This window comes from Scleropages formosus, chromosome 1 (genome assembly GCF_900964775.1).
Source record: "Scleropages formosus chromosome 1, fSclFor1.1, whole genome shotgun sequence".
Lineage (NCBI taxonomy): Eukaryota > Metazoa > Chordata > Actinopteri > Osteoglossiformes > Osteoglossidae > Scleropages > Scleropages formosus.
Window position 1 is genome coordinate 53,995,550 of NC_041806.1, and position 23,595 is coordinate 54,019,144.

The window sequence follows — 23,595 nt, forward strand, 5'->3', positions numbered from 1 at the left end:
CACCCCCTCGCTTGGACAGCATGCATCACTGAAATGCTCAGTAAAAGCTATGTGTGTGTGAACTGAACCCATGTAGAGAGTCAGCAGAACCCCCCCCGACCCCCCAAATCACACCTTCCCTCCCCCAGGTCCCTCTCAAGGTGGCCCTGTCAGCTGGGAGGTCTTGAGGCTCCGTGTCGGAGCTGTACATCCCCACAGCACCTTCATCCCCGCTCCTCTGAGCCCGCATGCATCTCCATCACTAGGCAACCAGGCAGCCACTGTCTGTAACCGGGGGCAACGGCAGAAGCTTCAAACTGGATTGCTCCAGTTTCTTTTCTTTTTTGAAGCTGTTCTCCATTTTCTTTCCATGCACTATATCTGTCCTGCTTTGGTGCTTTGGCTATCAAAGTTTGACTCAGTTAAACTGAATTAGAGGTTATCAGCAGTTCAGTTTTATTTCAAATTCTGTTTTTTTAAAGCTAAGTTACAGTCGTGGAGTTCACACTAACTTTTACATATTTGACAAAATGTTTATTAGGGTCTCCACTGGTACTACTAAAATTAAATTACAGTGGAAACGGAAATGTATAGTGATATTGTAAGATATTTTCTAATGAATTGTTCATGATAATATTTGTAGTTTTTACCTTGTTCTTTCCTTTTACCAAATTCCATTTATAAGTGTCTTATATATTACATTTTTACTGATAGAGTAAATAGAGAATGTATGTTTTTACTGCTGTGAGGGTCCATTATGGGTTCATGTGGCAGCAACATGTGTTAGCCTTTTATGCACACACACACACACACTCAGAGATGCACTGAATGCTCCCACTCACACACCCACACGCGCAGATTACATTCAGCCCTTTGAACACACACAGATTGTCTTTAGCCCAGTGTACATAAACAAAGAAGCATGAAGACAGAGAGCTCCATGTAGATGGACACACACACACACACACACACACTGTACCCTGGGCTTCGAAAATGCACCCACAGGCACCAGCTGCTGACACAAGGCCTGCTGACCCAGGTTTACAAACGTTTCTTCTTGCTGGAGGTGTTTCATTCTGTGTCGTCTTCTCAATAAAGACAGACGGTCCCAGTTCTAAAATTACTGTTTAATAAACTTAGAACACTGCACTTGCACACTGGCATTGTACGGGCTAGTTTTCTTCCGGCGCACTCTCTGAAACTTGCACCTGCTGCAACTGCATATATAACAATAGTTCCTATTGTTACGGGAGGTGTCAATTCACTGTGCATCGTGGGATTCCCAGCGTCCCGTACCCTCGTTCCTGCCTTTCCAAGACACGGGAGCTGGGATGCTGAGCACCGTTACGAGGAGCTCTGGATGCCTTGAGGGCCATCGACAGCTCACAGCTCTGATGGGGAGCTCCATTTCTCAAGACAGCACAACATGAAATAGCAGCAGCTGCTTTACAAATGCGACACGTTAACAGCCTTTTGTCACATTTTTACTGTTTGGAACTTTTTTGTTGTTTATTTACACGTTGTGTGGTTTGTGCCGAAGGTACCGAAGTTGCTCGCTTGCTCCGTCTGTTTGTCCCGTGTCTTTCAGTGACGCGTGTCCAGGGCTCCTTGTCGCTCTCACCTGTCCAAAGGTGTCTTCTCGTCTCCGCTCAGCCGAGGAACGAAGGTGCCGTGTGGCTCCTCCCACGTCTCTCGTCCCCAGTCTTATTTTCAGTGACTGGGCTGAGACTGCGATGAGTACGTTTACGTTTGCCTCTGCAGAGTATGCCTGCAATATTCATATTTGGTCATGTGTGGTAATGAGTGAAGCAGCCATTGTTTCAGTTTTCACTTTTTAAAACAAAATCTACATGCTGAATACATACAAGCTGTTTCTTTCTTTTTATTGGTACATTATGTACATCCATTTCTCATAATGCAGGTAATCTTTGCTTTACATCTTTACAATGTTCCCTTTTATTACAAATGAAACAAAGGAAGAAAAATCAGGTTTCCTAAGCTGTAAAAAGAAGATGAATGGAACTAAAGCAGAAACCCCAAAGAACCAGGTTATCGCTGCAGAGACACAACTGGAGAGCCGTCGGACGGGACGTCTCTCGGCGCCGGACAGACCACCGTGCCGTGTGGCTGCAAATCATCTAACGGCTTTGCGTGGGTTCATTTCCAGGTGGTCGCACTTTGTAGGAGCACTGCTGCGCTACGCAGCGGATTCTCCCCCCAACATGCACACGCACACAGGGCACTCTGGTCTCATCAGAAACCCACGCGTGTGTGTGTTGTGTGTGTGTGTGTGTGTGTGTGTGTGTGTGTGTGTGTTGGTCACAAAACAAGTTGGTACGAGGACACGTCTTCCCTAAAAGCTGTTCAGGTAACATGTGTGCATACATGTTGTATTTAAACATTATCATGTAAACATTTCCTTTCTTCCTTTTCTTTGTTCTGTACCATCTGTTACAAAAGGATCACAAAATGTCCCAGATACTATTTACAGTAAAATACACTTTACAATTTACATTTATTTAAAATGTGCATAAAAAAGTTATTTTCAAGAAAAATCATAAAAGATTGTTCTCCCACATTCAAGACCTGCGAGTTCTGCCAAAATCCCGGTTTATTAGTCGTTACGATGTTTGCGCTTTGTAGCTGGGGGGGGGGGGCACACCACTGACAGGTGTCACCCATCTGTGCAGTTAACCAATGGGAGCTCAGCAGAGCCAAGTGGGAGGTGACAGCTTTTAGAGAAGACGCAGCGTCCCTTGTTTCTGCCTGAAAACCGATACCGTTCTCCTTTCTTCACGTTCATGTCGTGAGCACATGCTACACCGAACTGCCATTAGCTTCATTTCAATGCAACTGAGAATGTGACGTACCGTAAATACACATGTACAATCGCCTCTCTGTAGGGCACAGCTGGGTAGCGGTGATGCAGCCCGGCCAGCTGTTCTGCAAAACAGCCATCGCATGAGCCCTAAGAAGGACAGCGAAGGGAGCCGGACGTCTTTGCGGCCCGTTCGCAGGTAGCCCACACACTGCTCGTTCATCTGGTGATTTCTTATTGCTACGTAATGTGGTACCTGGGGGGGAGGGGTCATGTCCAAGTAATACTTTTCGAACCTCGAAGACATGCAGCCGATAAGAACGATAGCGCTTCCTTCCCTTTTGCAGGTTTCAGCTTTTGAGTAACACTGCTAGAAATAATACATGTTTCTGCACGGCTCGTGCCGTTTTCCGTGTGGATTTGGTGCATGTGCTCCTCTGTATTGGGAAATGGCGTCAAACAAAAAAAGGCACCGTTGTGCCACAAGTGCTTTGTGCTCTTGGAAGCTGCGCATGAACCGGACGTTGACCACAAAACACAAGCCACAGTCTTGTTTTGCGTCCTGTCTAGCGCCACCTGCCACCCGGCAGCCCAACGGCAGCCCAACGGCAGCCCAACGGCAGCCCAACGGCAGCCCATTGCAACAGCTCCGCTTGGCATTCAGAACTTTTCGTGAAAGTCGCAGTGAAAAAGACTCACAACAAATGTCTTCCTGGAACTAAACACTTCTCGTTATAACTATATACACAGAGTTGACTTGGACGAAGGACACAGTGGTCACTGTAGAAAGTTGCACATTCAGCTGCATTTTCACACTGCTTTTGTGTGTCCTTCTCAACAGCAGGACTGATGTGAGACACCTAAAAGAAAAACTATCTGTGTCTACTATCAATCATGACTATTATGGACTTAATGGATGAAGAAGAAAGAAGCACAGTAGCTCCCTACACGCGAGTGTGGAAACGCTCAGCAGTGTGCTTTTCAAACACATCGAGGCCAACGGATCCGACGTGCTGTTGGCACATGCGCACAGCTGCGGAAAGGCCGGCATGTGGGGTGATGCCAGAAGCAAGTGCACCGCCGTCCGCTTCTCGGTGGTCGTGAACGCACATTCGTATCGCAACGCAGCCGACTCTGGCTCAGACCCTTCCGAACGGGCCGTACAGGAATTGCACAAAATGCTGCTGCGGTTGCACCTCTGCTACAACTCTTCTGAAAGCCTTGTGTGCCGGAGGCCTGTGGACGGCACCTCCGTGGCACCGAACCAGGAGCCTCGCAGAGCGTGAAGCGGCAAAGCACAACAGGTCGGTGACTGGATTTCCCGCTTCGTGCTCTTGCTAGCAACCAAGTCAGCGCCTTCAGTGTTTTTGTAGCACAGTCGGATCTGGTGGCACACTGTTGAGCAGGAGGAGATCAGGAGCGCAAACCGAAGCGAAATTCCAAAGTGCAGCTCCAGCGGTGGCACCCACCGCAAAAGGGACGACAAGTTCCTCGGCATGCAGGGAGAGGCACAACCACCGGTACGCCGAAGAAACTCCCACATTCAGCGCAGAGAAAGTGCACATGATGCGACCGCAGCGAAGACACTGGTACCGCGGGTAACCCAGTCACACGTGATCTCGCCACTGGAGCACTAGCATGTAAACACAACACATAAACATAGGGCTGATCAGAGCTTCGACCTTTTGGGGCAAACGAGGGTACCCTAAGCAGGGTGGGACAATCCCATGACCGTCTCTCCTGAAAATAAAAACAAACTAATTGAAATTAAGGTGAATACAGCAATACTGTGTGTCTAAGGCAGCAATTCTGCCAAACTCTTACAGCCTTGATCCTAGTTGACAGACTCCTCACGTTAAGAGGATCGTGGGTCATCAGGCTGGGGGGTCGGAAGTACCTGTCGCATGACACTTCATTAGGGAACACCATATTTGGTGAAAGCTCTGATCATCACAAAGAGCCCATCCAGAATGGAATGTTGAGACGAACCCGGTTTTACGAAGACCGTTCGACACATTGCCATGTTCTTCTCACGAATTTAGTATCTTGAGCTCTTTCAGAGTATCGCCAACGTTTACATTCAGTTCTGCCAGCTCTACAGCTTCACAGTCCACATGCTGATTCACAAGGACATTTGTGCCGAAAGGTATGTTTGCACTTGGACAGGTCCACGTTTTGTTTCCCATCTTTTTCACGTGTGCTTCCTGGAGCTGCGTGCTCTCACTTGGCTCAGCGGCGCCGTGGTCGTGCGTGAGCGACGTAGCGACGAACACTGACGTCGTGTTTGCCCGCAGCAGCCGGACGACGCTCCCTTTGCTGCGTTGGCCTCGAGGAAGGCGGGTCAGTAAACGGTAAAGGACACAAGCACTTGAGTGTTGTGTTGTGCAAAATAGGGTAAGTTCTTCGAGGTGACATGTTGAGTAGTCACACACAGCTGACCGTTTGCCTGCCAAAGCCGTCCCTTCAGCTACAACATTCGCGGGCCGGTTTCACCGCACAGGAGCGCCACGGTCACTCGCGTCGACTGAGCGAAAGAGTCCCGGCCGAAAGGGCCGATCTGGGTCCGACGGGCCCGGACGGGCCGCGTGCCGTGGAGCCGAACTGCAGGAATTACCGGAGGCTGACGGACGCGACCCGGTTCACGACGCCACGCGCTCCTTCTCGAGCGCACCAAGATGCACACGTGACGCTGCGCATACATTCAATCTGACAGCGTGCCTCACCCGCGTGAGGAGGCGAGACGGAGCTTCCAAACAGCCCGGACCGGTGAGGCTCGTCGTTGGCCCGTTAAAGGCTCTGCGACGAAGCACGTGAAGCACGGAGTGTCCGAGAGCCTCCGATACGCCGCAGCGCGGGTTAACGATCACGGGAAGTGGAACCGTCGAGGCGCTTTTAAGTGCGTTTAAGTGTCGAGTACCTCTGCGCTGCCCCCTGCGGCGGTGCCGAACACCCCAAGAAGGACTTTCTGGCCACGAGGGCAGCGGCTGTGGCTCAGGTTCAGTCATTGCTACATACAGTACACTTTAATTTTCTTCACATTCAGGGAATCTCAGTTCCACTCCGGCTCTCGAACTCGTACAGGGTTCTGGTTCAGTTCCTATGAGTAACAGCAGCAGGAGAAGAGCGCTGTGGAAACCCCGGGGCTTTTTCTCGCTTCCACGAAAAAACTAAAGGCAGGACCACTTGCGATAGAAATGTACGTACGAGACATTAATTTTCACCTAAATTCTCCAGCGCGAATCAAAGGAACAAACTATGAGCTGAAACGAGATGAGCCAATACACGCAACTCCACTGGTTCGGTTTCGACTTGCCGTCGTAGTTTTTGTATTCGTTTCCTTCGAAGACACATTTCATGCAAAATAGTAACTCCTTTGAACAAATGAACACACAAAATATTATATCTTAGTCTAAAAAGAAGCTTACGTTCCATTGTTGTGTAGTTTTTTCAGTTTCACCTTGTTCAGGGCAGGCGCTGACACACCGGGTACGAAGGCATGCCAGGTTTGCGTTGCATTGCTGCTGCATTCAACAGTTTGCAGGCGTAACGTCGCTCGCGCGCACGCACGCACGCACGCGGCGCCACTTTTTGGGCAGGTGCCGCGCTGCGACCCTGACGTCACAGAGAACAAGCTCACACGGAGGATGACGGGGCGGGGCGGGGCGGGGCGGGGCGGCGCGGCAGGCCTCCCGGCGCATGCAGAGAGCTCTGGCCTGGGGTTCGGTCAGAGTCACGGGGGCCACGAGGGGAGACAAGGCCAGGAAAATTAGACATGTTTTTTATGTTTCATTTTTTCGTTTTTAACATTTTTTTCTGCCTTTTAACATTTTCTTTATTACTTTTTACAAGTATTAAACAAATCAGGCTCACTGTACTTTCTCTTTTTGCTGGTTTTCACAAGAGAATGAGTGAGAGCTCTTGGAATTTTTGTGTGTATAATATAAATGTATAAATATATTGTCCACATTGATATATGCTTAAATTGGTTAGGGGCAACATTTGTAACCTGTATTCAGTTTTTTTCTTACAGCCACATTTATCTGAATGACTTGTTACATTGCAGTAATTGTGGTAAATGTCATTAGCAGATATAATAATCTAGTACCTGATTAACCAGGAGAATGTTAACTTGTTTCTTTTTATATTAATAATGCGTATGTACTTACAATTACTTTGTGCTGCAATGTAATTATTGAATTCCAAATTTCTTCTCACATATGAAAACTTTTATGCTTGGACTCAGTTCATTAAAGTAGAAATAATTAAAAATTAACTTCCTCAATGTTATTTCAGGAATTAGCCAGGTGTGTGTGTGTACATACACACCTGAACACATGCATGTACATACACTTCTGCAGAAATAAGTTACGTTTAAATAAATTAGTACAATTTATATTGATCACGTCAATCAATATAATCTTGTAGGTTTCTAATGTGAGTCTGTTACATATTCTACCTCTCCCCATCATGCCAACGCACACCAAGTCTGTCTCACTCACTCACACACACACACACACACACTCACACACACTCGTATGTCATGGGAGGCTGGCAGCACGCTGTGGGCTCTTGCCACCCCACCAGAGGATCCCACGATGGAGAGAGTGGCGTGGGGGATGACACGGGAGGGGGGGATGACACTGCAGGGGGCGCTGTCCTGCACAAGCAGTCCCAGCAAAGAGGCACACACCCACTGCTGTTACCGCCCTGTTCATCCATCACTGTACTCTGTTTTTCTTAAGCTTTTGCTCTTTTTCTGCAGATGCTGGGAGCGCGAGGTGCTCTGCTAACGCCTCTGCAGCCTGGTTCCTGCCTCTGGGAAGCCGTGGTCTCATCACGTGCCTTGGGGGAATGTTGAGCCCCATGCAGCCACACCCCTGCACCACCCAGCCATACCCACGCCCACCCAACCATGCCCTCTCCTCTCCCCTCCTGGTCAACCCAACATCCCATCCCAGTGATCCAAGGTGGTGAGTTAGTAGGAGCAGCATGGCCAAGTGGTGCAGGGTTCAGGGGCTTTGCTGTGGGGTGCAAGATGTGGGTGAAAAATTTAATTTAAAATAAAAAAAAAAAAAAAAAAAAACGGATCAAACAACATCAGGGGCACGAGAAACATTAAGCAGAAGATGTGTGGGCTGTGGGGGTGGCGTGAAGAAAATGCAGAGAAAAATGGCTGCTGAACACAAGGGGGAAAAGGTTGCACAAGAAAATGAAATTATAAAAGAAAAAAATTCAAGAAAAATGCCAGCTACTGGAAATGACACTAGAAACAATAAGAAGAATGGCAGTAACAGAGAGGCGTCACAGAGGGGCGGGGCAAAGCGCAGCACCGCATGCGGCAGCTCTACTCCTCACGCAGCTGCAGCCGGTAGCGGTGGTAGCGGATCTGGAAGAACATCCTCTCGAGCAGCGAGTGGCTCATGCCAGGTAGTGTATGCTCCTCGCTCTCGCCCACATGCCGGAAGCCCAGCGACTCGTACAGCTTGTGGGCGGCCAGCTTGACAGCGGTGGTACCCAGGACCACGGCAGAGTAGTTGTTGAGCATGGCAAACTCCAGCACGCGGCGGCCGAGCGCCTTGGCGATGCCCTTGCCCCGGAAGCGGGAGTCCACTGACATCCGCCGCAGTTCCACGGCGTTGTCGTCCTCGCGGCCCTGCGCCGCCACGATGCCCACCACCTCGCCCTCCAACACCGCCACCCAGAAGCAGGACCCTGGGAGGGGAGACATGGGGTCAGGGGCCAGAGACGAGCCCAAGAGCACAGCTAACCACACCAACTCGGCTGTGCCGCGTCCATGCGGACGATTCACGGAGCAGCATTCGCAGAACTCTCCTGTCTTTTGTTGCACTTTGCCTCTGTGTTGCTATGTGTTGATGTGCGACACCCTGCGTTAGTGTGCTACTGTGTCACTGTGTGTCAAAGTGCGTCACCCCGCGTTACAGTGTGTCGAAGTGCGTGACCCTGCGTTACCATGCGTCGAGGTGTCACGCTGTGCCACTGCGCGTCAATGTACGGCACCCTGTGTTACCGTGTGTCAATGTGCATCGAAGTGCGTCACCCTGTGTTAGTGTGCCACTGTTTGTCACCGTGCATTTGATGCTTCTAGAGGAGCTGCACAGACCCTGAAGGCACCCGCCAGTTCGAGTTAGGAGCTCACTGCCTCCTGGTGCAGCACCTTTGACTCCAAGGACACTGTCACTTTGCCTCTCTGACACGTTACCAGTCGGTGACCCGAATGACCTTCCCCACTGCGAAGGCATTTTAACATTTGTTTGGAAATGAGGAGAGATGCGGAGTGGTGCTGTAATTAAAGGCCCGTTCCCAGTGGAGCTGTCAGAATCAGAACAGCAACACACAGACACAAGCACACACACAGTGATGTTCATCCACCGTAGTATTTCAGAGTATATATACTGCCCGTTGAAACGGACTCTACCATGAGGTGACACCACTGTACCACTCCTGTGACATGGGTGGTAACTTTCCTTGTGTCCCCAGGTACCGTCCCCCTCTCCGAAGATCACTGTCAGTCCAAGAACATCCCGCAACCCAGGACAACGGACTGACTGGGCAGAAGTGCACCACGAACCTGCATTATGCCTCTGGTGCAAATGCGAAGTCTAGTACAACTGCATCTACAGTATTTCCAGGGTTACAACAATGACAACACAGCAGGGCTGCAAATACACAATGTGTATCTACATACTGGACCAGTGTGTTACTCTGAGGAGAGTTCAGACTTTCAACATAATGCTATATTCTGAAACATTAATAGAACTTCCTTCAACTGTCCGCAGCTCTTGACCTGACAGCAGTCTGAGCGAGTGGCAACGGAAGCTGCTGGTCCAGAGTGTGAAGGCTGAGGCCGAGGCCCCGTCGCATCCAGCTGCTGCAGCACGGTCCCTTATACACGGCAGACAGCTTCTCCTAAATTACAAAACAATCCAGAGACGTCTTGACAGTAAAACCATAACGTACAATCAAGATGGTCTAGGACTGCCAAAGGAACGAGTTTTCCACCGTTCAGTTTCTCGACGTTGCGTCAAGAAATATTCTGCTGCACAGCTAGTGACAGCAAGCAGCTCTGAACGAGCAAAGTCACTTTTGGTATCGGGGCATCTGAGAAACAAAATTAAAAACTTAACATCCAGGACAAAGTAGCCCAAAGCCTTTTTGTAACGCCTAAGAAAAACGTGACCCCTTATGGAGATTATGACTCAAACAGAGACTAAGAATGAAATGAGCACATTGTGTGTTCAGATGCTTGGGGACTTATGAGCTTTTCAGGGTTATTTCATTAAGATTCTTTGCCTTCTACTAAATTGAACAAATAACAGTTGGCCTACTTGGACATACAAGTGGCCAAAGAACAATAAATGGCCGAATGCCATATTGTCTCAGCTGTCCATGTCCCTGTAGGCGTCCAGCTGCCTGACGCGAATCACCGAAGGCTTCTCCTTCCGGAAACCACGTCTCATGTTAATTAACCACGTAGCGACGTTGCCTTGTCCCAGAAAGAGAACCACAAGAGAAAAAGCAAAGTGAACTATTCAAAGCCGCTGTCAGACCAAACTGTGCAGTTCTACCTAAAAAGTCACTATTCAAATGCAGCAAAACGTAACGAGAATTGGACACAATCGCACGTTGCCTTGGAACGCGAATCTGCTCCAAAGTGGGGCTACAGCTCATGGCGTCAACGAAGGTGTGCGCTCATGCCAATTCTCCACTCGGTTTCTCCCCGAGCGGCACCGGTACCACCCGGAAGTGGAGCGTAAGGGGTGCACTGCTGGACCCGGGGCCATCTGTCGGAGCAGACGGGACACCTCTTGGGTCGTAGAAGAAGGTCGTCCACCCCTGAGCGCTGGCACTCGCGCTGCTGACGGCACTTAGCAACCCCAGTGAAACTGCCTGTGGCTCTGACCGGTTAAGGTGCCTGTTCTAGAAACTACGTGGAGGTGCTTTGAGCGTACGGCTGGCATCAGGAAAGCTCACCTGTCCCCAGAGCTGCAGTTCAGAACATCACATACAGTGATTTACCTGTGCTTTACACCAGCGAAGCCCTACGCACAGATGGTCTGCGGACACCGGCTGCTCCCACCACTCTGGTCCTACAGCTACTGAGAGACACGAGACACAGTCATTGTCTTCCGCTCACCTGGGTGAACCAGTGAGTCCAGCAGGAAAGCAGGTGGCCACTCAAGGACGAGGGCGGTGGACAGGGGCACGACGGAGGGGTACACTGTCCTCGGTGCTCACACACGGGAGGGAAGGGTTTCGTGACCCGGGCTCACACTGTCCTCGAGGTTCACACGGAGGAAGGAAGGGATTTCGCGACCCTTTCTCAAGTCTGGAGCCTCATGTGTCCTCGGTGCGCGTGGCGAGGGAGGGCTGTGGACAAGGCCCCAGCAGCCCCCTGTCCTGCCGTCCGCGGAGCAGCGGCTCGCAGGAGATGAAGGGATCTGCTGGTTGGAGTCAGATTTGGAGAAGGAGAAGCGCTGGTTAGATGATGAGATCGGAGGACACTCATCCATCTTCAGCCCTCCTCGGGGGGACGGGGCGCCGACAGTGCGGAGGGGACAACCCTGCACTTACAAACACCGGCTGGAGGAGAGCAAAGCAGCGTCTTGTTTTTGCGCCTCGCATCGAGGCCCTCGGTCCATGTGCAGAGCACCGGCCTCGCCTGCAACAAGGGCTCATCTTTCCCCTCTTCATCGAGGCGCCTCCCGCATATGAGGGGGGTCAAATGCAAAGCTGTTACTCAGCCAGGTGTCGAAGACGTTGCCCTGTGCACCTCTACGTCTGTCGCATCATCTCGATTCGGCCCCTTTCCGTGCCGCTCTAATGCCGTGAAGTCAGAAGATGCCCTAAAGCAGAAGCGCCTGGAGTCACTCGTGTGTCTTCTGTGTGACCTCCGCGCTCACACACACATGTCTCACTGCTGCACGGCTCAAGCCGCACCGCACAAGCGCTCGCGTTACAGGGCACTTTCGAAAATGATCTTATGCGCATTTCCCCATCAGCGGGTGCTCGGAGCTCCTTTGTCTACCTGGTCGGTCGGCTCAACCGGGAGGAGCTCAAAGAACGAGAGGTGAAGAAAGTGAAGAGGTCAACAGGATGACCACCACGGTGGACTCTCTCTCTCTCTCTCTCTCTCTCTCTCTCACACACACACACACACACACACACACACACACACACACACACACACCGATGTGTGTTCTAGATCGGCGCTGAGCCGAAGGCTGCAAATCAATACAATTCTTTCTAGAGGCCAATGTGAGGCACGGTTCTGGACAAAGGCCGTGTGGTTCACCTCGTTTTACACAACAAGCTTTCCAGTTCATCATGGTAACTTCACGGAGCACCTCAGTGCTTCTCACGTGGGTTCTTCTTCAAGAGTTGAGTGACTCATCGAGCTTGGTGGCTATTGGTGTGTTCTCACGGAATCCTACGGAAGGGTGAAGGTTTGCTCTATTCGCTGGATCGTAGTAAATAAAGATGCCGTCGAAGTTGTGCCATTTCCGACATTAGTCCTAAGAACAGTGCGGCGCAGCAAGAAGATTATTCTGTCCCGTGAACATGAGTGTATTTCTCTAAAGTCTGTTTCTCACTCATTGTCACTATTCACCTATTTTAATGCAGAATCGCAGCCGGCCAAAGTCTATCCTGGAGGCACCCTGGATGGGACACACACTCACTCTCTCCCTCTCTCTTTATCTCTCTCTCTCTCTCCCTCCCTCCACTGCTGCTCTCCAGGAGGTCGACAGCCTGTACTTGAGCAGCCACATGTTACACTGTTTACGGCTGGACCAAAGCTGGGGCTCTCAACTACAGCAAGGGGCTTCAGTGCAGACCTGCACACTTTACAGCAGTGCCAAACCACAGCTGGACACAGCAGTGAGGACAGCTCTAGCGAAGCGTGTGTTTCACATTTGCTTCATCTTTGTTTCTTCCACAGCCATGGAATGCCAAATAGGTACCAGCACCGCCAGCTAATCCCCGTCATTTGGAGAAACTGAAACTTCTTTGCGAAGTCGCGCAGCAAAAACGCTGCTGGGTCAATTTCAATATGAAAAAATGGCTCCTAGGATGTAATAAAAGCTGTCGCACAACTCATTTCCCCATCGGCGTCATTTAGAGCTGTAAGCCTTAAGCCTTGAGCCTGGGGTTCATGGGATCACATCTGAGGTCAGCCGCAGGAGAAAGACCCTCACTGGACTGCCATCTGGAAGGCTCAGGACCCCCCCACCACTGAGGACATCCTTTCCCAGCAACCGTCCGGCAGCTCGCCGTCACGGGGATGCTGACGTGGTATCCAAGCTCGCAAAGGGCACGGCCCAGAATTATTACTGTGGCAAAACAGATTTTTTGGAGCATTTAAACAAGCATGCACCATCACTGACACTGTCCTGATTGGAGGTGATTTAGTTATAGTGCTGCAACACCAGCAGCTACTAGGAACATCGAAGACGCGATGTCCTCGGTTACCTCTGTTCCAGACGCGTAATCGAAACTGGAGCAGCTGCATGAAAAGTGGCCCTGATTCCTGCCTGGCAAAGAGAGCAGCTGTTGGCGAGAGCGAGCCGAGGGGCTGCTGGGGGTCTTCGTGCTGCTGCTGCTGCTGCTGCTGCTGCTGTTGCTACACACTGCACTCTCACCTGTGTCACTTTGCAAAACAATGTAAACTAAATGAAAACTGTTACCGCTTTTTGCTGCATGAACATGTGTGTAAATACAGAGTTATAAAGAATTATTGTTCATTTCAGTGCGCTCAAATTTACTTTTGTAGAATGCTCTTCTATTGCTGTGTCACTGCTGAGAAGAAGAAAAGCAGAACCGTTACAGAAACACTGACGACGTGGAGTTGAGATGGTCAAGTAAGTCAGCTGGCAACTGAGGAAAGGAAAACAACGAACTCCCACTGAAAGCAAGAGGAGAAAAAATAAACCTCTGGGGGTCCAAGTGCCAGCGGCTGCCTGCTCCTCCTGGGCATTTATGTAGCAGACAGCTCTCATGCACTCCATTTAAGCTCAGTCGCTCGGCAGCGATTACGCACTCCTTTCCACTTTTTTGAGGGTTTCAAAAACCCAGTAATGCAATGGAGTAAACCGGACGGGGCAGGAGGCAGGGCTTCCTACAGCTCCGTCGCCTCGCTGCGTGCGATACCGAGGACTCGAAAGGACTTGCTGTTGCCCATGGCCGCGTGAGCTGTGGCTGCAGCCGTTCGCAGCTCCTTCCCTTCAGAGCGATGCGTTGGGGACGAACAGCAGACATCATCTGTGTCTGGGAAACTCAGGAGCCCCTGGACACAGCGCATCGCCAGCACGCGCCTGCCGGCTCGCGCAACATACGTTACGGTCGTGTCGGTGTGGGAGGTTCTGTTTCTCTGGCGCTGTAGCGTCCCCCTCTGCCCTCATCTGATCCTTTGCAAGGAACACGCTAAGCGTCACGTGATGGAAGAGGACCGAAAGGATGGAGCGTTCATCGAGCACGAGTCACCGCTTCACGTGCAAACGGTGATCGTATGGTGAAGGATTTCATTCAAGTTTTGGCTGTAGCCCATTTTACAGTTTCAAAACGTCTTTCAGATCACATGCAATTAACATTTCTTCATGTCTCCAAAAAAAGAATGCCTGCTGCCTTAATTTAAGCTGGAAAACTTTTTTTCAGGAGAATAATACATAAAATAGTCCTAGTCAAGTCGACAAGTGGCTGCGTTCTGTTTTTGAAACGTACCAGAATACTGGTGCAGATGGTGTTTTGACACGTCTAAAAACAGCGTTTGTGTTTATGCTGCGCGAGGCTCTTTGCCATCAGGTCAAGTGCTATAATATGAGGTGAAAGTGCATTTCTAAAACGTCCCTTTATGACAAGGAATTGCATTCATCAAGCAACTGGTAGGTTGGTGTTTGGATCCTTGTAGCAAATGACCGAGCTGCTTAAACAGCACTGCAGTTTTAAACCGTGAAAATATATACTTAGAACATATCGGTTCGGTGGATGAACATAACCGCGTGAGACCGTGCGTAAATGCAAAGAGAACCGGCAAACGCTCATCCAGCTGCCGCTCCTTACCTGTTCGTTTCATGTAATAGTGCTCAATATCGGCCATGTCTGTGTGCAGAGCGCAGTCCAGGTAGCTGAGGATCACTTTCCTGCTGAAGTAGTAGCGCGCGCCCAGCAGGAGGAAGGGCGTGCAGCACGTCAGCGCCAAGGATTTGCTCACAAGGAAACATACGACTATGGAGATAGATAAGGGAGGAAAACAAACGACAGCTGTCACAAAAGGGGATCGAAGGTTGATTTCGATGGAATGAGCCCAGCGCACGCACGCACGCACGCACGCACGCACGCACGCACGCAATCACGCTGTTGTGTATACCTGCAGGGCAGTAAAAATTAAGGCCGTAGCACAAGAACTCCGTGGAAAACTAAAACGACGTGGGAAAGAAACTCCGAGTGCGATAAGTACGACGCTGCATATCGTTCGCACCTTTTTACGCTCCCTAATCGCGCTTCTACATGCGCTGCTGTTTCTGCCCAGCTTTTACACCTGTCACACGTGGCTTTGCGCAGTGCGCGAATCCGCTGCATGTCGCAGTGCGCTCTGGAGCCGCGCGAGGGCGCCGGAGAGGCGCGCGGACAGGCTGCGCAGCACCGACCGCATGTTTCCCACTTGCAGCCCACGCGTCCAGTGGACCGCGCCACCGTGTGGCGTGTTTACCGTGGACCCCGCTGCGCGCGCATGCACGCTGCACACGGACGGACGGACAATGTAATGTGCCGGTATAATACAACAGAAGAATTAAAATCGGTGCGGCGGATGCGGCTCGTGTGTGTTGTGTCATTTGAGCCGTTTTCGAAAAAGTGTTTTCATTTCATGTTTTCCTGCTCTCGACTCGACCCCCACTCGGGCACCGCTGAAAGACGCAGTCGCACCTGCCGGAAATCACTGTCACGCTGTCGAACAAATGAAAGATATGATGATGCGTTTCCATGTCGCCCCTCGAGCGCCGGACACTGCAGCGCGTGCGCGCGCGCACTGTGGGCACATCCCGGGTTCGTTCGTTGAGTCGCGCGCCGCACACTAACTGAACGAACACACACACACGGAAGCCGGCGGGTTTCCCGTGCAGAGGAGGTACCTCGTCGTGCCTTTTGTGCGCGGGCTCGACGCGTCGGGAAACAAGGGCTGCGGCTCCCACGCGCTCATATTATAGGACCCGAAAGCCGTGACTTTATTTATCCAGCCGACTGCGTAAAGGGCGCGTGGAGGCGCGCCAATAAGTGACAGTGAAAGTTGAACAAAAGCGCGCTGTCAGTGTCGCGCTGGGCGACGAGCGACGCTCCGGACCAGTCCAGTGTCTCACGCGCATTGTTCACATGACACGCGCCACAGACCGGTGCAGCATCGGTGAGCGCGCGCTACTTACGCGTGAGGAGCGCGTACAGGAGCTGCGTGTGGGTCTGGTGTCGCAGCCCCCGGAACGCCGTGTTGGGGATGCGCTCGAGGATGCCCTCGCGGAAAATGCGCCGCACCTCCGCGTGGTCCGCGCGCTCGAACTCGCGGATCAAAAGAGACTCCGCTCGCACGCCTCTGGCCCCCGCTTTGCTCGAGGACGACGCCGGCGACGACGAGGAGGAGGAGGAGGAGGAGGATGAAGATGTCCACAGCTGAGAGGAAGACACGATGATGGAGTCTTTTTTGCTCCCGGGTATGCTGTCATGTTCGTCCGCTACGATTTTTGTCTCGCAAACCATTTCTGGAGGCGAACAATGCATGCAAGTGGCCTCGGCGACACTTCGAGCTGGGAAGGAAACAAAGAAAAATGAATGGATGGAGGGAGGGACAGATGGATGGATGGATGGATGGATGGATGACTGGCGATTTCCCACTTGTTATATAATTACTGCTAGTGAAATTAACGAAAGAAAAAGGGGTGAATGCAGCGCCGCGCGCTCAGCTCTGTCACGACCGGGAGAACGCGCTGCATTTTAAGCGCTACTTATAACGCGGCGCGGCGCTGCCATTCAGGTTCCAGGGCCGCCGTGGTCCGCTCGCTCCGCCGATTGGCTGCGCCGCTCCGCCACGTGACGGCGCGAGGAGGAGAGAGGGTCGTGAGACGGGGAGCCCCGCGCCGTCGCTCCCCCTCCCCCCCCCCCCGCGTAGAACCGCCCGGTTCCTAACGGCGCGTCCTTGCGCGCGCTCCCCCGCGTAGGCGCCCGCAGGGAGTCTCGCGAAAACGGCTTCTTTCGCGGGTTGCAACATTGCAGCGCTGCAGCTGTGACACAGTTGCCGCACGTGTACGAAGGACGAGCTGCGAAACGCTGCACGAATGGCTGCGCTCATGTCGTGTCGTGTCGCGTGCCGGAGCGACTGGGCGACACGACACACGTTTGGTGCAGTGCAGTGATTCCGTGTCACGGCCACATTTCAGCGGCCAGTCCGTCTTCCCTCGTCACGCTCGATGTTCCACGCGCCTTCGTTTCACCTGTGCGCCGTTTCCGTGCCAGCAGCCGCGACACATGTGACACATGTACAAAGACACAAGTCCAAGTGACGTCACTTGCTGATAATCTCCGTTGTGCGGCGTCTGAAATTTAAAAATCAAATAACGTAGCGACCATGTAGCAGTACGGCATTCCTCTGAAGCTCGCACTATCATCACTATTGTTGTTATTATTATTATTATTATTATTTTATTATTATGTTTCGATAGAACCATTGTTTTGTTTATTCCACAAGCTTCGTAGTTTTGTTGCACGCAAAAATTTATGTACAATTGGAGGAAAAAACGCTTTCGCTTCATCACGGCATTGGACAAAACTAGTTTAGACTGGATCGAGCCCCCCCGCAGGAGGCGCCGTAGACGCGCGCGCGCGCACACACACACACACTCACACACACACACACACACACTCACTCACTCACTCACTCACTCACCTCCCCTTGCTTCCTAATCCCCTCCCCCCTACTTGAAAGAAAGCAAAGAAATTTGACGAACGGTACATGAAAAACCCCCGCGACTTGAACAGTGTCGGTGTGTGTGTGTTCGTGCGCGATGTGCTATCAGCGCTCCTGTGTGGCGCACACGTGTGCAGACCGTGCGGACATGAGCATCCCGCTCAGTCTCCAGGAGACGCGATGCTCCTTCTCCATTTCACAGCATCAGCACCTGGGGGGAGGGGGCGCCACTGCGCATGCGCGCGCCGCGCCGCCAGCGTCGGCTGCGGCCGAAGATGGAGCCTCGGCGGTGGGTGTGTCGCAGCCCTCGGAGCTGGGGGGGGGGTGTCCGGACTCCGGCGGTTCAAACCAGAACCAGAGCACGTGAGCTGCGCGCGTTCGGCCGCTTTCGACCGATTTCGGGGCGTTTCCGGCGTCTGCAGTACCTTAGCGCGTAATACCAGGGTATCTTACTGCTCGCACGTGTTCGTTGGGCAGACGCTTGTCTCCCAGGCGACAACATGTCAGGGAGCAGCACAAAGACTGAGTTTCTCACATGATGCTGCCTCTGCTCTGGGACACTCAGTTTCACTCGTACTGTGGTATAAGCAGTGCACATCACAGAGTAGCCGCACATGTGGGCTTTTTCCATATATATAATGTTACTGTTATTCCTGATATGAAACACACACGTTTATCGAACTCTTAAGAGATCAGGAAACTAAGTGAGTCTGAAGGAGGTGAGTTTTGAGACCCTTCTTGAGTTGTTATTGTTATTATTATTATTATCATCATCATTATTTCTATTATTGTTGTTGTTGTTACTGAGGGTTCTGTGTATTTATTGGATATTAAGTATTAATGTTCACACCGGTGTAATTCTGACTTTAACGATATGTTTTGAGCCAAAGAGATGCTGCAGGGTTCACGTTCTCCACCCGAAGGAAGGTCTGCCTGTCCAGTAGAGTTCGTTCCAGGTCACGGGCACTTTGGCTCCAAGTGGAAACTGCTCACACGGCGCAGGACACTTCGCGGCTAGACACGGATTGGTTCGCAGCCCCTGGTTCCTGGCGGGTATGGGAACCCCTCAGCCAGGGCTCCAGCCCGGTGCGGTGCCTGTGGATGAGTCCGAGCCTGAGCTGCGTTCCTCACTTGTGTGTCCGCGGCACCATCAGTGGCAGCATCATCGGTGCTGCCCACTGCAGCTCCCTCCTGTCAGCCCCTGTCGCAAGTGGCCCACCGGCCCAGTCCAACTTGAGTCTCCTTGTCTTTGTTTCTTGCAGAAAAACAGGTCTCCCACAACTTGCCTAAATGGTGCTTCCCCCCCCTCCCTCCCGCCGGTCGCCATGGTGCGACTCCTTCCCTCCCCCCCTTTCCCTGTCCCTGTTTGGCCTCACTCGTCTGGACTGTTCTCTCAATGGTTGATGTGCTGCAGCGAGATCTCTTTCAACACAATGATATTCTGTTCTAAGGATATGTAATTATTTGTTTGTTTTGTCCAAAGTGATATATATGTATATATACATATATACTATACTGTACATCGCCATGTGAAGCAGTGTTATGCTTTTCAGTTATGCTGGATCTTTTGCTGCTCAGTAAGCAGTCTGGACACCTTCTTTACAGAGACCTGGCACCACAAAGCTATTTGTTGGAAACAGTTCCACTGGGGTCGCGGCCCATCACTATCTGTTGAGCTACCTGCTGGCATTAAGAGGTCTTGAGATCGAACCCTTGCACGTGCTGAGACTCCAGGCTCTCTGCTCAAGTGAGAGGAAGCTGTTGACTGAGTGAGTGGCTCGTTGTTGTGACTGAACTTGGGGGGGGGGTGCTCAGCCCACTGCACAACCCCCACTCTACAATGGTGAACCAGACCAATACAGCACCCTGTTTGAGGCCCAGCAGGAAACACCCCCCCCACCGCTCCACCTCTTTCTGTAGGAGGAGCAGCTGAAAAGGGGCCAAGTACTTCCCACAGGACTCCTTCATCTGCAAGGTGGCACATACTTTGAGCCTCAACTGCACTGCAAGCAGAGATGAAGTTGAAGAGGGTAGTAAAAGCAAAATGAGGTTGGTGTGAAGGTGAAAGACAAGTAGCCACGTTGTGCGGAGCTCTAATTTATCATGAAGCAAAGTGAATGCAGACAAAGCTCGGGTGAGATCACGTTAAATTGGGGAAAGATGGATGGGAAGGTGCAAACAGCACTTCTTTCTGAGTTTGGCTCTGGGACACGTGCAGAAGTTGCTTGTTTTCGGCATATTGAATGCTTGTTTGGTTCTGTGAAGACTATAGCGATAGGAAAACGGTCTTCCTCTAGAGCGTGCCGTTCACCACAGGCACTGAAAGCAGAGCTGCACAAATTATGAACCATTTACTTCTCATGGATGTTGTGTTGCGCTTCATCCAGACCCGATGAATTTCTTCTCTGTGTGATTTGCTGTCCTGACTTGCCTGTCACTGGACCGTTCTGTCTTTCTCTCCATTAATTTGAACCTGCAAAGTCCAAATTCAGGAAAGAACTGACACAAGAACAGACCCTCCTTAGCATCAGTCAAATGAAACGATGACCCTCCGAGAGAAGCTAGTAAGCAGTGTTTAAGGACACTTCAAAAGTAGTTGAATGTCCCACAATGGGGATTGGACCCTAAGTCTTGTTGGCGTTACAGCGGCTTGTAGGATGAGAGACGCCCTTGTCAGAGAGACTACACGTGAGATTATTTAGCAGAATCTTTTTGCTTCAGCTGTAATGTTAAGCCTCAGGGGGATGTGAAGTGAACAACACCTTGGTTTTTCTGGACCATCTTATCAAGTAAATAAGCCCATAAATTGCAAAATAAGTAGAAATTAAACTGCAAGATTGGGAAGTCAATGGATGCAGAGCCAGGAAAGAGCTGATTCTGTCTGAATAGGTTATCTGTGAAAACCAAATTGCTTCTTGGGGCTGCAGTCTTTTTCGTAGGACAACAGAATAACATAGAACCAAATGTGTAAATGCAAGACCTTTTGTAGTTTCATCCAGCGAATTATTATTATTATCATATATTATTCTTATTTTTATTGTTGTTGTTGTTATTATTGTTATTATAATAATAAAGTTTCTCACAGTGAAACAGGGCAAACACCAGACATTATAAAACCTTTCAGCATCCCAGAGATGAACATCGTAGGGTTTCAGAGACTCCAGGGCAGTGGGTTGGGGGCACCTGTGAGCGCTGCACCAGCCCATGGTTAACATCCCAGAGCAGGACCACAGTATGACTGCTCTCCCCTCACTGAGAATCAAGTCTATATGGCCAGTTGTGCGGATGCTCCGAAAGTGAAGAGGAGCCCTGCAGACATGATCTGGGGTGTCTCCCACAGCATTTCAGAAATGCCTGCAATGTTGTATGGAATACCGCTGTGTGACTTGACGCCATGCTTCGTCTCATAATTTCGACTTTGGGTGTGTAATGCAATTTACAGAAAAATACACATTTATTTGCATATGGACAGTTTTTTTTTTAATGCTTCCTCCTCCCAGTGACCTTTGTGTCAGAGTTTGTGTAGGACAACTGGAGTGTGGTACACTGGGTTGGGGGACTGTTCCCTGACCGCTTCCTAGCCCTATGTGTGTCCCTGTAGCTATTTATATAACCCACTGTGTCTGACAGGTCCACACACTTCCTGTCCTGAGATGCCCACCATAGAGGCACTGTGACCCAAGCTGACCACAGATCCCACAGCAGCTTCAAGCCCGACACAGGCTGCACTTCCTGCAAGTGGAGAACAGATGGTAGCAAGGGCACCGCCTGGAATCACGGGTATAAATCTGGGGAGGCGAGCCCTCGGACAAACCCTAAGGGGAATGTGAAAAGGCGGTGCGGGGTATAACCCCCCTATCTTAAAGCACTGGCTGAGCAGACATGAAATGTGACATGTCATGTGCTTGTTGCAGGTAAATGGAGCAGCAGAGGACAGGACAGGACAATTATAAGCTGGAGTCTCCTGACTCCATTGGCTCAGTCATATAAAAATTGTTTGCGCGAATGTTTAAATTATATGTTAAAAATGTTATTACACCAAAACATTTATATCAGTCATTCTTTTGTTAGGTAATCACTCTGCAAAAAGGATGATGCATTTTCCTACTCGAAATAGAATATTTTGCATATCTTTACCAAAATATAAAATACAGAATACAGTATTGCATATTTCATATAGGCTTATGTTGTATGATGCCCGTTTCTGTTCCAACGCCTACCAGGCCTCTGCTCATACAGTCTGCAATACAGCGGTTTTGGTTTCTGGGCACTTCTCTTCACTTGCTGGGGTATATGGAACCTCTTAATATTCTTAAGTTATTCCCAGCTAACATACAAGTATATGCCTACATATACTACAAATATGCCTACATAATAATACAGACAATAATGTAATGTCCTTATCCTCAGCATAAGGGTGAACCTGTTCAGGCTCCACCAAGGCTGTGTCTTGTCTCCACTTTTGTTTGTGATCTTTGTAGACAGGATATCAAGGAGCAGCCGAGGTATGGAGGGTGTCCAGGTAGGGGAGCAAAGGGTGGCATCCTTGCTTCTTGTGGATGAGGTTTTACTCTTGGATTCATTTGACTGTGACCTTTCGCACCTGAGTCGTTTGCTGCTGGTATGAAAATTGGCACCCTGTAAGTCTGAGCTCATGGTCCTCTCCCAGAAAAGAGCGGGTTGCTGTCTCCAAGTGAGGGGGCTTGCGGACTTCAAGTATCTTGGGGTCTTGTTGATGAGGGATGGAAGAAGGAAACGGGAGCTTAAAAAAGGGATCGGTGCAGCATCCATAGTTTTGCAGGGACTGTACAGGTCTGTAGTGGTGAAGCGAGAACTGAGTCTTTGGACAAAACTTTTTGTTTACTGCTCAATCTCTGTTCCCATTCTCCACTGTGGTTATGACCCGAAATGAGGTTTCTCCACAGGATCACTGAGCTCACTCTCCGTGACAGGATGAGGAGTTGGCAATCTGGGGGAGTCTCGGAGTAGAGTCGCTGTTCCTTTGTATTGAGGGGAATCAGTTGAGGTGGCATGCTGTGGGTAAGAATACCCCCGGTCACCTCTCATGGGAGTTGTTCTGGGCACATCCCACTGGGAGGTAACCCCAAGATAGACCCAGGACATGCTTGAGACATTAGATCTCAGGGCTTGTCTGGCAACGCCTGGGGATCCCCTCAACAGAAGCTCTACAGCCCATGGCTGGGGATAGCAATGTTTGGGTGCGCTGGTTCGGCCAGCTACCAGTGCATCCCTAACCAGGACGAGCGGAAAGGATACTGAACTGAATCAAACTGATAATTTCGCCTCCATAAATTGTTAATGGGCTCTATGGAGCTCGACTGTGCTGAAAATGCTTATTTAAAGAGATGAGATTCATTCTTAGTTAGAGTGAACTGTATTACGTGGCATTGGGCTGTGCCCATTTGGGGCCAAAAACCCCTTTTGGCCTTTTTGTGTGTGGGTCCACCCCGCGGGCAGAGCTGGAGGAACATGGCAGTGTTGCCGGAGCATAGCAGGTAATCAGTTCTTGGATCCATCTATGGTTTTATAAGCTGTAACCAGAGTCTTAAATTTAACATCGGGAGCTACAGAAAGCCAATGATAAGGAGAAGGATACATGGGAACGCTTTGGCAAGTCAAACACAACTCGCATAGCAGCACTCTGTATCAGCTGGAGAGGTTTGATGGCAGAAGCTGGAAGGGCAGGTAGGAGAGAGTTACAGGAATCCATGTGGGATATCACTATGGTCTGAACCAGGAGTTGCATAAAGTTTGTTGTGCGATAAGGGCGGATCCAGCGGATGCTATGAAGGATGTATCTGCAGGACCGGGT

General features: G+C 50.6%; 1 protein-coding gene and 1 long non-coding RNA gene across 2 annotated transcripts; one reads left to right on the top strand and one right to left on the bottom strand.

Annotated features, from left to right (window-relative positions):
* Window positions 1–2,267: 2,267 nt before the first annotated feature.
* nat8l (N-acetyltransferase 8-like) lies at window positions 2,268–17,707 on the bottom strand. The gene is made up of 3 exons (XM_018749649.2): window positions 16,231–17,707; window positions 14,873–15,037; window positions 2,268–8,509 (listed from the first exon to the last, which is right to left on the bottom strand). Exons 1-3 carry the CDS (start codon window positions 16,577–16,579, stop codon window positions 8,142–8,144), a joined length of 882 nt encoding a protein of 293 aa, XP_018605165.1. The 5' UTR covers window positions 16,580–17,707; the 3' UTR covers window positions 2,268–8,141.
* On the top strand, window positions 16,436–21,227 carry LOC114910449 (uncharacterized). Its single transcript, XR_003797641.1, has 2 exons — window positions 16,436–16,512; window positions 17,965–21,227. It is a non-coding gene; the product is annotated as an uncharacterized LOC114910449 (long non-coding RNA).
* The last annotated feature ends 2,368 nt before the right edge of the window (window positions 21,228–23,595 follow it).